Consider the following 14,077-nt stretch of genomic DNA (forward strand, 5'->3'; position numbering starts at 1 on the left):
AAATGAACTGGATCAACAACTGGGTTAGAGGAAGGTATGTGCCTCTTACATAAAATAAGATTGATGTTTTTTCACCTAGAATTATTAAGCCAGAAATAATCTTCAAGATGGAACATGTTTTCCAAACCCCTCCTTTACAGCTGACAAAACAATGGAGTCCCAGAGACATAAACAGCTTGTTCATAATTTAAATGAGCACCAAGTCACTCTACTAATTAAGTATTAAAATTCACACAGATGTAATAAGGATTCTAATGTGACTATAAGGCATGTTTTGGGGGTCTGTGCTTCTAATTAAGTAGAAATTAATGAGGATTAAGGATGAAGAAACAGGGACGCCTACGTGGCTCAGTCGTTAAGCATCTGCCTTCAGCTCAGGTCATGATCTCAGGGTCCTGGGATCAAGTCCAGCATCAGGCTCCCTGCTCAGCGGGAAGCCTGCTTCTCCCTTTCCCACTCCCCCCGCCTGTGTTTCCTCTCTCACTTTGTCTCTTTCTGTCAAAAATAAATAAAAAATACTAAAAAAAAAAAAAAAAGAATGAAGAAACAACTAACCAGCGATCACAATGCTTGATCAGTGTGAGGCATAACTGCAGGGGCCTGATATATTCAACGCCTCTCCCTAAACTATTAACTTATTCCTAAGAAGGAGGGTACAGTGAATTAGATTTATGATGACAAAGATGCACCTCACACGTAATTCTTTAATGAATCATGGAACTCTACATCAAAAACTAATGATGTACTGTATGGTGACTAACATAATTTAAAATAAATGAATGAATGAATAAATAAATAAAAACAAGGATTCCTATGCCTAAATTTAACAGCAAACACAACTATACAATTCTGAGATCCGTATCCATAAACAAAGTGCTTGTCAGGTTACACAGAACAAAAAAAAGAGAGAATGATCAAATATTCTATTACTTGAACCATATAATCAGTCTGCTAATTCTTTTGAATTGCTATATAATTTAGGTAGCAGTCAGACTCTTTGCTGAAAAGACATGAAAATTACAATTCCAGAGCTAAAATTAAGCTTAACTATAAAGCAAGTAATGGAGCTTAAAGGTACATATGTTTACCAATTATTATTCCAAGCAACAAGCAACAACTTAAATAAGATCAGAAGGACATAACATTAAAATGGTGAGAAATGATCATTAGGAATGGAATGTGACCAATAAAGTTATTTAAAGGAAACAAGAGCTGAGGGAAGGAGAGATGTAAACTAACACTTGGTCAACACCTGGCACTGTGCTCCGGGTGAATCAGCTCAGGTATCCCAACCACCCAGGCAGCTAGGATTATTCTTCTCATTTTACAGGGAAGAAACAGAACTGTTGGGTAACTTGCCTAGGGCCACACAGCTGGTTTGGTAGCAGAGCTGTTGATGTGAATCTAGATCTGTTTGACTCCTAAATCCACCATCTTTTCGGGTTACCCACTGAAACATAGAGGGATTCATAATCGATTTCTTTAAAAAATACTTTAGAAGGATTTTGGTCACAAAGACCACGACCCAACCTGTTTTTTCTCTTTGCTCATGTCCAGAAAGCCTATAAGACTTAAGTCTATAAAAGTGAAATAGAATTCAAATCAGCTCAACATTTATAACAAAACCCTAGTACATGGGTCACAAGCCTTAGCTTCTTTCAAAGTGTTTTCATACATTTTGACTCATTTCATCATCACAACATCCCTGTGAGGGGAAGCTAATGCTGGCATCATTCCACTCACCCATGTGAGATGCCTGACACCACACAGCTCATTTATGGATGGAGCAGAGCTGAAACTGGGATCTGTATATCCTCACTCGGTCTGTTCCTCTTCCTATCACACTTTTCTGCCTTCAGATGCAAAAGATGAGAATTTCTATACTTGAGGCAACACTCTCTCCACCTTTTTTTCTTAAGTAACAAAAAATACCATAATTTCGATGTAGGTAATAGAGACTGTGCCTTGATATGTTTTCTTCCTCTTCTATAAGACCAAATTATGCAAATAAAACAATTCCAAGGTATAATCATCATTCATTTCTTTGATTCTCACCATAATAATCATGCTGAAATGACAATTTAAATCATAGCACCTGGATACCAGCAAGTGATTCCATTATAATCTTGAAAATCTACAGCCTAAAACAGCAAAAGCAATTTCCATTCGTACAATGCATTAAAAGAATCTAGTATTAGGTAAGATTGAACTTACATATAGCCATTGGTAGAAAAGATGTGCTAAGATATTCAATAATATCCTTGTGCAGAAATGGAGGAAAGGTAGCTAATGTTGATATCATCGTGTAGGGCAAAGTACTCAGAATATCATCATTGAGAAAGGGTAGCAAACATGTAGTTGTATAAAATATCGACTGTCCAAGATCTACAAAACAAAAATGAGTAATCAGTCACTGAATATTTTGCCACTTAACAAAATATGTTAATTCTACATTTTAAGATCTTACGAACTAGCTTAAATTATAACCAGCTATTGCTCCCTTCCTATTAAGACCTCTGAAACATAATGTTCCGTAAAGTACATACACAGGGTTTATTCAATAAATGGCTGATGGATGACTGCATTAAGAAAGATAAATACCTATTTCATGAGCTTTACCTCACCCCTTTATCAATCTTCAGTAATACTTGGTATTCATATTATTCCTGGCTTTCAAAAACTAAAGGCACTTTCCATGTGATCATGAATCCTGAAATATCCTCTAGCGTTCTTACCTCCATTACATTTTACACAAGATAACTGTGGCAAAAAGCCATTAAATTTTTTCCCACTGGAAGTTTATGAAAGTCAAGGGCAAGACTGGAAATGAAACCAGGCTATCTCTGCTCCATCAACCAAAACACAATCTTCCTACATCTGGAGTCTTGGGCAATGGGGTAACGTGTGTCTTCCAGCAGAGCAGCCAAAAGGAAGCTGTAAATGACGCTCCGTGACCCTGTGCATTTTGTTACGAATTATCATGGAAGGATGTGCCACCTAATGATAATCTTCCCACCAACACTTTTAAAGGGGGATAAGAACAGTACCTACCTCACTTCTAGAAGGACTGTTAGGAGGCTTAAATGAGATTAATATAGAGTGTTTTAACACAGCACATAATGTGTGCTTCACAAATATTAGCCGTTATTATTAACATGAATAATGTTACTGTTATTACCTGCACAAGGAGTAAAAATAGAGGACATTCACCAAAAAAAAAAAAAAAAAGCATAACTAGTTAGCTTTAGAATGCATGTATACCAAATCCCATTATACTGAATATATCGTTTGATATTTCTGGACCTCCCAGTAGATGGGTAATCAGTCAAGACTTGACAATGAAGACTTTGATCACCTTCTTATCCATTCTAAAAGAAAATTACTAGATTTGTTGTTTTTGCAGCAGCTTTACCTTCTTCGTGCAATTCTGATGCCGGATGTTATTTCTGATTAGAATTAATATGCCATCTCAACAAGCACATCGACTGACAACAGAGAGGATGAGGCCACAGGGCACCCTGGCGAGTGAGGGTCAGTCAACCTTGGGCTCAAGGTGATGAGACGTAAACTTCACAGGTGTTTTACTAAGAATGAACTGAGGCTGTGCATCAAAGACACCCCGGCCGCACTGCAGTCTCATTACAGGACATTAGTGCTGAAAGGGGCCTGAGAGCCAACCTGGAATATTTTTCAAATGAAGAAACCAAGGCCCGGAGAAGGAAAGTGATTGCCCAAGATCACCTGACAGGTGGTACCTGAACTGTGACAAGAATGCAGCCCTCGCCAGTGCCCCACATTCCCCCCACCCCCCCCCCACCACCACCCCACCCCCCCACCCCCGAGGACACAGCCTCCAGCCCTAGGGCAGTGGTTCTCAAAGTCAGGATACAAAAGAATCACCCAGAGAGCTCACTGAAAATCTCAATCTCCCTCAGGGATTCTGACTTGGTCGAGAAACACTGCTATACTGCTTTTTAACCCCTAAGGAGTAGTCTAATGATGTTTTTCCTCTCTTCTAAGCTCTGTTATGCAGAACAAGAACACAGTGTATAGATAAGAGTGAAGAGTAAAGTCACAACATAGTTGTGGGAATAAAAGCAAATATACAAATATTTTATGTTAAAAAAAAGAAGATAGTAGGAAGGGAAAAATGAAGAGGGGGAAATCGGAGGGGGAGATGAACCATGAGAGACTATGGACTCTGAGAAACAAACTGAGGGTTCTAGAGGGGAGGGAGGTGGGAGGATGGGTCAGCCTGGTGATGCGTATTAAAAAAGGCACGTATTGAATGGAGCACTGGGTGTTATACGCAAACAATGAATCGTGGAATACTACATCAAAAACTAATGATGTAATGTATGGCGATTAACATAATAAAATAAAATTTTTTTAAAAAGCAAATATATAAATCACGCCCCCTGAAATCGTCATAATTTAACATATTAATCGCAGTTAAATGGGTTGTGAGTTACCAAACCGAATACTTTTATCTTAATCCAGGGGCTCTCACACAGTGGCTCATCCCAGGACCAGGCAAGTCTACAGTAACCTCAGGACTGATTGTCACAAAGGAAAGGTACTGACGAGCCCACCATCAGCACCACCACGGTAGGCTATGCCAGTCTTATATTCAAAGAGTCGTCTCCTTTAAGTTCTGAGTGGGAATGGGATCCCAGTAAAAGTGACCAGGCTTAAACGGCTACAAAATGATACAACAGGCAAATTTACAAATCTCCATTTTTTAATATTCACTACAATTACAGAACTGTAAATATAAGAAGAAACAAATTCAATATTCATTATTTCATCATTTTTATGGAAGTAGATTTTTTTTTAATTTTTTCATTAGGAACACATCTTACTAAATAAAGCACTAAGTATTCTCTTAGAAGAGTCAGCCCCAACTCAAAGGTAAAATAACCGCCATGACCCACCCGCTTCCCAAATTCCAATTTTTCAATACAGTGAATCTTTGGTTATTATATTTCCAGAGACCAAATTATCAGTGCTTTAAAGTTAAAACAACTGATGTTTTAAACATTCATTCTCTGCAAAAATCCCTTCTCTTATTGCATGGGTTTTCCATGTGATTCTCAAAAATATAATACTGAATAGTTAAGCAAGAGATATTATTATATTATTGCACTCCTTTTTATGGGTTAGAAGAATCTGGTAAGCAAGTAAGATAATGAAATTGACTAAAACACACTGTAAAAAGGGAAAGCATTAAGAAAAGAAGCATGCTCTTAATAGAAACACCCTAATACTGTATAGTAGATACCATATACAGCTTAGAGCATCACTACACACTCTACCAATGGCCATGTTTTGTAATAACTATTGATGGTTAGTGAAATTTGGAAGAATTCTTAGAGATTTCTCCTTATCGAACATCCTGGGTTTAAAAGACAGGAAAAGTAAGTCCCAGGGAGATTCTGTGATTTGCCCCGCGCCATAAATCACAGAATTTGTCAGTGGATTTGACCTGCTCTTCAGACTCTACTTCTTACATTTCTTGGTGGGCGGGGGGCAAGTTTCTAAATCTTAGCCCACAGGTCATAATTTCAAGACTCTCCATGACAAGCAGATCAGGAGAGAAGAGGTCAATTTCTGTCAGAGCCTGACTCCTCTCTCCAGCCCATTCCCCCCAAATGTAGGCCCACCTGGATAACATCCCTCTGGCCATAAAAGAACAACAACAACAACAAAATGACAGGATGGGAAACACCATAATTAAGTTTCTGTGTAAGAAAGGCTTTAGCCACACAAAGACCTTTCAAGCAATTTATTCCAATAGCAAGTCTCCAGCATCCATAAACATACATGGACATTCTCAAAGGTTCTGATTAAATGCTCACCGTGTTGGCCATGCTGTAGTAAAGGAACTAGATCCAGGAGAGTCACCAAAGTCACGTAGAGGCCTTGATAGTCCAAAGAAGGGTAGTCTGACAAGTGAGCATCACGACTTTGCAGGCCACGTTCAGAGGGAGCATCTCGCAGGACGCTGTAAAGGAGGGAGCGAGTAACAGTAGGGTTGATGGAACTGACCTGCGGTCTTAGAGATGGGGTGAGTGGGAATGGCACAGGAAAAAGACACATGGTCATGGGCACTGTCAAATTGGAGGCATCTTGGTTTTCCTTCTTCCCTGTGCGGGACAAAATGCTGTTGGGGGGACAAGGAAAAAAAAGAGACAACAAAGACACAAAGAACAGCACATTACATTGAAATGACACTCTAAAACAAATAATAAAACTCCAGATATATCCCACATAAGATGCAATCGCTACGCCAGCAGTGTCTACAAATCGAATATGGGGCACATAGCTTCATGCTCACAGAGATAACCAATAACGCAAGGTTTCTTTTGTGGAAGTTGCATTGCATCTCATGTGTTATCTGGTTAGTAAGGAGCAAAAATATAAAAATGCATGTTTCAGTGCCAAACCCATGTTTTACAGTTTATCAATTTGGTGAAGGAGAGGTTTCCTCAAAGGAAAACCAGTGGCTTCATCTAATGAGTTAGGGCTTCTATTACTAATTAAGATGAACTTTCAAAGCAAAGGAAGTTTTCAGCAAGACTGTCTTAATTGGGTAAGTAAAAACCTGCAAAATATAGGTATGGCACTTGCAGAAACATGTTTTAGCAAAGAATAAACATGTGTGTTTATTAAGAAAGTCTTAAAAATCACATGTTTATTGCATCAAAATAATGTCTATATGTATATTATGATACTGTTTCATGACATTCTGTCAGTATCATTTGAGATAATGAAGTTTAAACAGGCATATGAATTTAGAAATAATACATATTTCTAAAATGTTAGCTAAACTACATTGGAAAAGCTATAAAATAATATATAGTAGATGGTCTGTAGCATATGTTTGTGAACTAATGATAATGGTTATTTATGTGTGTTTTTTTTAAATTTTGCATGTTGGGGAGGAAACATTTTATTCTACGAATACAAACAGTGGTTTATTAAATAGTTACCTTCAAAATTCTAAAGACTAGGCAAGCAGTATCTGTCATATAGCTGCACATCATACAATAAGATCTCATGTTACTGCTGCTACTTACGTTATTATTCAACAAAACTCACTAAACACTAAAGGAAAGATAATTTAGAAAGTTAAAAAAAAGTTTAATGGGAATAAAAATAAACTCTAGAAATAAACTGGCTTTCTTTTAGCGTTCCTTTTTAAATGAAAACCTTTTAGTAAAAGCAATAAAGCAGAAGAGTTGTTCATTTAAAAATAGAAGAAATGACTGCTTTGGCCAGATGTTTAGGTTTTTTAAGTTAAGTTATACTATTTATCATTAAAGACAATAGCTATACATTATAATGATAGTATCTGCTGCACTTACAAAGTGCTTTTATATAGTACACTTATATGTTAATCAAAATAGATAACAATTTATAAATGTTTCATTACATAAAAATAACCTCGTTTTACATTTAACTCTGTCCATCAAACATCACTAAGTTCTTAGTTAATGGTATTACATTTACCATTTCACAGTAGTGTGAAGAACTGGTTAGTGTCAAGCATGCTTGCTATTTCAAATTTACATTTATTTCTATTTACTCTTAGTGCAAAATATGTTACAACTGTAAGAAAAATGACTACATGCTTTTTATTTTCCATGTGCCTAATTTACCTCGATTTCCTTTGTCTTCTGTTACCCAATGTCCAGGGAAAAACAATTAATAATAATAAAGATAATTTCAGAATAGTTATGTAATACTTCTTAGCAAGAAATAACTTAAGATTTAGTGTAATTTTTTTAACTTTTAAAGGGATTAAATTTACCTTTTTTTGTGTGTGATGTATTTAACTTAAAGTAAGCTTATAATTTACAATGGGATAATATCAACATTCCAGTACCATCAGATTTTCCATCAGACTTTATACTTTCCTCATATAACTTGATTACTCCTAAAAGTACCACCTTTAAATGTTATATTCTTGATAAGCCCAGTCACCAAAAATCTGTTTTAATCCTATAGGATTCTATCCCACTGAAAATTCCTTTAGAATCACAACAGATGTAAGTCAGAAATATTACTTCCCGAACTTCAGCCCTAAGTTAGCCTACTACCAGCATCATTTCAAAATTACAAGATGCGGATCTTATAGAAGTGATACAGAAAAACAACATTTGCCTTAAAGAATAAAATCAGCTATATATCATATATTAATGCTGTCCTTTAAATTAAGTACAGTTCTGTCATCAGATTTTTCCTTGGTGGGGGAAATATAGCACATTATTTTTTTTTCAAGTATACTTTAGTATTGTTCCAAAGTTTGATATAATTTAACAGACACTCGTCAAATAAACTTCAGAGACTCTGTTTTGGTATTTTTCCCTTCCTGTATACGTGGGGTTCCCAAATGATAGCAGCACAAGTTCATACATGCAGGGAGGGAGAATGTCAGCATTGAAACAGTAAAACTTCTCTCTCACTGCCTCTAGATTTAATAAGTAGGTGAAGTTGAGAAAAAAATGGCTGAAGATGAGTTATCCATGAAACCAGTTTTAAATTACCATTCATGTTTCAATGTAAGGAAATGTTTTCATTTGTGGAAAAACTAAAGAAGGGCTCATGAATTAATGTACAATGCATTGTGATTTTATGATGTTTTGTGAAGTTTATTCAGAAAAAAAAAAACTTATTTCCCCAACCAAACTGTCTAACTTGGGAATGATAAAACCATCTACCCCAACTAAAGTTCTTCCCCAGAGGTCTGTACACCCAACCAAAAAGAATATGAAGAATGCCCTGCTCAGAAGAGTTTGACCCAGCAACCAACTTTTCATCTTTCCTTTTCCCTCCTGAGATCCTCTTTATATCAAACATTTACTTCCAACATCAAGAGGAACCAAGAGAAGAAGACCCCTGTGGGTATGGAGAAAGATGAGAAGTTGCCCTGAGGTATTTATAGCACAGAAAATTAATATATCAAATAAACTTTCTATAAGATTATGAATTTTGACATTTGAGTTGAATCTCTCTACCGTCAGCAAAATTTACTTGACCATGCTATGCTCTAAAGCTACTCTGTGGACCTCAAATCAATAATTGGAAGGTCTATGTTTTCTTCCCAAGCAATTAAAAATTACAATTCAATTAAGATTTTTGAACTGAGACCAGAATCCCTTTTCAAAACATATGAAACATTTTCTAAAGAGTTAGCGGCAAGTAGCTTTCCCCAAACTTAATGATTTTTAAAAAGATTTTATGTGCTAGCAGCTTGAATGGCAGCAGCAGAGAGATCTGGGGGAAGGAATTCCAAAAGACCGTATGACATAGAAAGACTGGAAACCTTCAAATATTCTGCCAGGTAAGAGACAAGATCCTTAAAAAAAACCTTAGATTTTAAATATGGCCCCAGAATGTTTCCAATGTAAAATGGACAGACTCCTCTGTAGTGAGGGGGGATTAAAGCAGACGATCTTCATAGGTCCTTCTAATAATAAAAGCAAACAAAAAACTAAACTCTGAAGTTGTGTGTAAAGTGTGTGTCTGTTCCCATACTTAGGTCCCTGCTAAATGAACATGAGTCCAACCCAGCACTCAGACAGAATTTTACCCTGTAGGCCAGGTCACTGGTAGGTGAAGTAAATGCTCTAGAGGGATAGCTACAATGGACGAAATTTGGACCAAAGTCAACTCAGTTCAACAAACATTTGTTGACCCTCTTCTGAGGACCAAACTCTGCTAGTAAGATGGATAAAGCACAGGACTTACCTTCTCCCAACTAAACCCCACGAACTTTAATATGAGTCTAATTAAGAGCTAAGTGGACATATGTGGACTATTCAATGCTGACACAATCAATTAGGGTAACATAATCTCTCCTCTCCCGTGCATTAAATTAATTGAAGTTAAACACCTAGGCTAATCTCTGCCTTTGGGAATATGTACAAAACTCTATTGAAATCAGTGAGAGTTACGTGCCATGCATGAAAACCACAGGACTATTACTCTAAAAATGCAATCCTGACTCAAATGAAGCAGCTGGTACTTCGGGTTGCAGATTTTAATCAAAATAATAATAATTCTGACTTCCCTGAGACTATCCAAACAGAAAGACAGAGTTACTCTGTGAGAATTCATCTCTAATTCTTTCTTCGTGTTTCTTTCCAAGAATCTGGATTCTGAAGGCTAGAAGTGTTTCCGAATGTAAAAATCGTCAAAAATGCAAAGGGAACCATCTTGTTAGTGAGTAGAACATCTTACTACACCAAATACCCAAACCATCTCATTTGTCTTGAACTAATAATGTAAATAAAATGAAGAAATATAAATATGACTGGTATGGATATATATACCACCAGTGAAGGTAGTCTATCATAACTTGGTCCAATATGTGGGACAAGAGTTTTAAGTTCTATTATTTCCAGTAAGCAAAAGAAACAAAAGAGTTTTGAGTTGCTTTTTGTTGTTGTTGTTGTTGTTGTTGTTGTTGTTGTTGTTGTTAATGCTGAGGTAGGCAAAGAGAAGAAAGAAACTGCATTGGGTTCAGCCCAAGAGTTGAACCTATAAGTACTAAAGTCCAACCCATGACAAGTTACCCTGCTTAGGGTTTTCACTCTTCCTCCCACTACATGTGAGTGTGTCCTATAGGCTGTCAACTCTGCTCTGACCTGCTGCTATCCACAACAAATTGCTAAGTGAGAGAAAGAGCTAAAACATCTGGGAATTGAAATACTGTCCACATCACTTCAAGTATAGCTCAGTTTAACTTCCAAAAAGTTGGCAAGTCTTTGCAGGAAGCACTTCCTTTCCTCCCTCAATCTCAAGGACAGCCGAAACTAGGCTATGGACTCAGAATGGATGCTGGTATTCCCAAAGGCCAAACCCAAGTTTTTATGAAGAGAAGTGTCTCTAAACCATGATAACTAGTAGTACTAGGGAGAGGCAGTGTCGTGTAATTATTGAGTGTGTGTTCTGTGGATGAGGACCACCAGGGTCCAATGCTGGTTCCAACACTTACTAGATATGTACCTTTGAGCAGTTTATTAAACCACTCTATGCTTTAGTTTCGTTATTTGTAAAGTGGGCGTAAGACTACACTCATTTCATAGAATTATTATAAAGGATTATATGAGATGACATGTAAAGCACTTAGAACAGTGCTTAACACCTATAATTACTGGTATTATCACACACTATGGCTATGACAATGATGATAATGGCAGCTATTTTGTTACTATTACCATTAGGAGTAGCTGCTGATGCGGTCTCCCTTTGAAAATAGACTCGGCTCAATTGCATAGAATCTTCTCCAACAGCTACTTGAACAAACTACCTTAACATCAGTGTTACCATTAAAATGTTATCACCCATGATCATATCCTAATGATCCATCACTCAAGAAAATGGAAACTTCATGTCCTGCAAACATGACTTCAGTATCCCAAATTTCCCAACCTTCTGACACAATGACAAAGACTTAAGCAGTAGGCTTCAAAGTGCCAATGGGAACCTCAATTTCTTTGCAAAGTGAATTCAGACTTTGCTTCCTACTAAAAAATGGCTCTCACTTTGCAAACTCCCAGAATTTGTGATAAAAGAAAGCACCTGCCATTGAGAACCCTGACCTCAATGACAAAAAGGAGAATTCAAAAGAGCAGAGTCAGACGCTTGGTGTATATACTTAAGCAGATTATCACTATGAAAACCGAACAAATGCTTTCCCCTGCAATTTGAAAAGAAGGGAAATCGTCCCTAACAAGGTCCTCGACTTAGTGGGCAAGTATGAAATCCATGAATCTGATAAACAGAATCCCTTTGAAAGAGAACAGGAACACCAAGGGTTCTAAAGAATATAAGGTATTCCAAAGAAGAAGAAGAACAAAGAGCAGGGCTGCAGAAGATCAGTAGCTGACTTGATGGTATGAAGCTTCTTTCTGCAAAGCCCAAGGCTGAGCCTCAGTCCGCTGGGACCTCCAGGACCACCAGGGCCATGCCCCTCATTCCCCACTGGTGTTCTGTCCTGAATCCCTATCTCACAAAAATGTTGCTAAAAGAAACAGAAGCAAGTCAATTTTTGTGTTTCCAAAAATCAGATCTGGAGCGCGAAGATCATGGTCACTAATGGAGAGATCGAGCCTTAGAATTTAATGGAAAGGGAAGTGCTCCCCTCCCTTCTTCGCTGTGATTTCCCAAACACCTGAGTGGCTCCCCTCCATCCACTTGTTATTCCTAATGAGAACTGTGAAGGAGATAGTTGCCTCCCATCTCTGTGTCACAGTCAAAGCGGCCAGGATGTGTTTTCCTATCCTTGTCCCACACAGAGTGTCCACATCAATTGTCAAGCATGTTGAACACTTGAAGTGGCACAGATGGTTATTCCCATAGATCGTACTTCAAGAAATAGGAAATACTACAATACTACAGATGAACCTAAAACGCTACTTAATTCTGATTTTCTTGAAGACTGTCTCCTATTCTTAATTTTAGCAACATAAATTCTCCTTCCCACCCCACTCTACGTTAGTGCGTGACATGAACCTTTTATCACTGTACAAATCTCTTGAGAGGATGTAAAATGAGGGAAAGCAGACTGTAGCCATGAAACCAATGTTTTTTTTTCCAGTTAGGCCTGTGATCTGATCTGCTATATACACCCAGAGAACCTGAGTCCAGACTCTTCTGGCAGAGCACAAGAAAACAGAAGGCCCTTCAAAACTTTGAGTTCGATAAAAGTTTAGGTCCCAACCAATTCAGCAGTACTACCTAATAATTCTTTCGAAGTAGAGGATATTTTAAAGCTTACCTTAACAAGGTCTGAGAAAAGTATTTCAGGGTGTTTGCAATATCTGTCCCTGAAGGTACAGGATAAATGTTGTGAAGAACCCGGTTATGATATTCCTGTAAGTACCGGATCTTGGAAGCAACTAGATAAAAGCAAAACAAAACAAAACAAAAAAAAAAAAGAAAGGAAAATCATCTTGTAATATGTATTAGGTACACAGTTTGTTGATTTTTTTTAATGATTAGATACAGGAATTTAATTAATATTTTATGGAAAATATGTTAAATTTTTACTGGAATTCCATGATAGAAACCATTTAAAAGACCTTTAATTTCTTATCATTGTATTAAGCACACAAAACTTTTTGAGTTATCTGGCTTAATATCCTATTCACAAATTATCTATTACTTTTTTTATCACTAAGAAAGGCAGTACTCCAAATCATTTTATAATCACCCCCCAGCTAGCTTATTATTAGCAAAATAATAATAGATATAAATCTCTGCCACCAGAGAATTATATTTAAGATTGCTGAACTAAAACTGAAGGTGGAAACTCAAAGGTCTTTCAACAACACTCCAAAAATCCTAAAATATAGAGAATCTCTTGCACAATGGCATCAGTCAAAACCAGATTTTTAACTCAATCAGTGATCATAAAAGCATGTAGCGTGTTTAATGAATGTTTGAACTGTGAGAATATGTTAAGAGGAGAGTAACTTGGTGAGCATTAAGTAAGAATATAATGATTGGGTGGTAATAAAAATATAAAAAATGCATGTCACATTTTTCTTCCAAGAGTTTCATAAATTAGGAGACTTCCTAATAGCTTTTCTGAGCATGGCTGCTCAGATCTTCAAGATTCAGGAGGGACTAAATGGGCTTGTTTACCCTCCTAGACCTACCTGGAGTCACCAGCATTGTCCACATTCCTGACCTGACCTTTGACCTGGCTGCAGTGAATGGCCCAGTTCTAGTCATTCCTCTTTGCAAATCCCAAGGGGCCATGATGATCACCGTCTCTCAGGTCTCCTCTTCCACAGAGCTCTCAACACTGTCCATTTTGTCCTTTCAATCTTTACGGCTACCAAGGGAGCCTTTTAGGTGGTATGGCTCACTGTCAGCAGTTAACAGAAGACATATCAAGTCCTGGAGAAGCAAGATCTTGCTGTTCCCAACAGCCCATGGAAACAAGCTCCTGGATGCATTCTAACTGAAATGCTGGCGTAAGCAACTTAAGAAAAGTCACATGCTTTTGACAGGTGTGGGACGTAGAATCACAGAATGATGAAATATCAGAACTAGAGGGAAC

The 14,077-nt window shown here is 37.3% G+C and overlaps 1 protein-coding gene across 4 annotated transcripts in view; it reads right to left on the bottom strand.

Moving 5' to 3' along the window:
- Positions 1-13,827, bottom strand: part of UNC79 (unc-79 subunit of NALCN channel complex) — a 209,195-nt gene extending 195,368 nt beyond the window's left edge. The window contains exons 1-4 of one of the 4 annotated variants that reach the window (XM_088025012.1): positions 13,671-13,827; positions 12,788-12,908; positions 5,859-6,163; positions 2,215-2,385 (exon numbers count right to left, since the gene is read on the bottom strand). In XM_088025012.1, the coding sequence (XP_087881138.1) occupies positions 2,215-2,385; positions 5,859-6,163; positions 12,788-12,908; positions 13,671-13,773 (700 nt within the window). In that variant the 5' untranslated portion in view covers positions 13,774-13,827. Of the gene's footprint in view, positions 1-2,214; positions 2,386-5,858; positions 6,164-12,787; positions 12,909-13,670 lie in introns of those variants that run through there. The other 3 variants (XM_088025014.1, XM_028101287.2, XM_088025013.1) reach the window with 3 other exon arrangements.
- Positions 13,828-14,077: the final 250 nt, after the last annotated feature.

This window comes from Eumetopias jubatus, unplaced genomic scaffold, assembly GCF_037043125.1.
Source record: "Eumetopias jubatus isolate StellerSeaLion01/CBP00866 unplaced genomic scaffold, mEumJub1_p1.0 scaffold_7, whole genome shotgun sequence".
Classification (NCBI taxonomy): domain Eukaryota; kingdom Metazoa; phylum Chordata; class Mammalia; order Carnivora; family Otariidae; genus Eumetopias; species Eumetopias jubatus.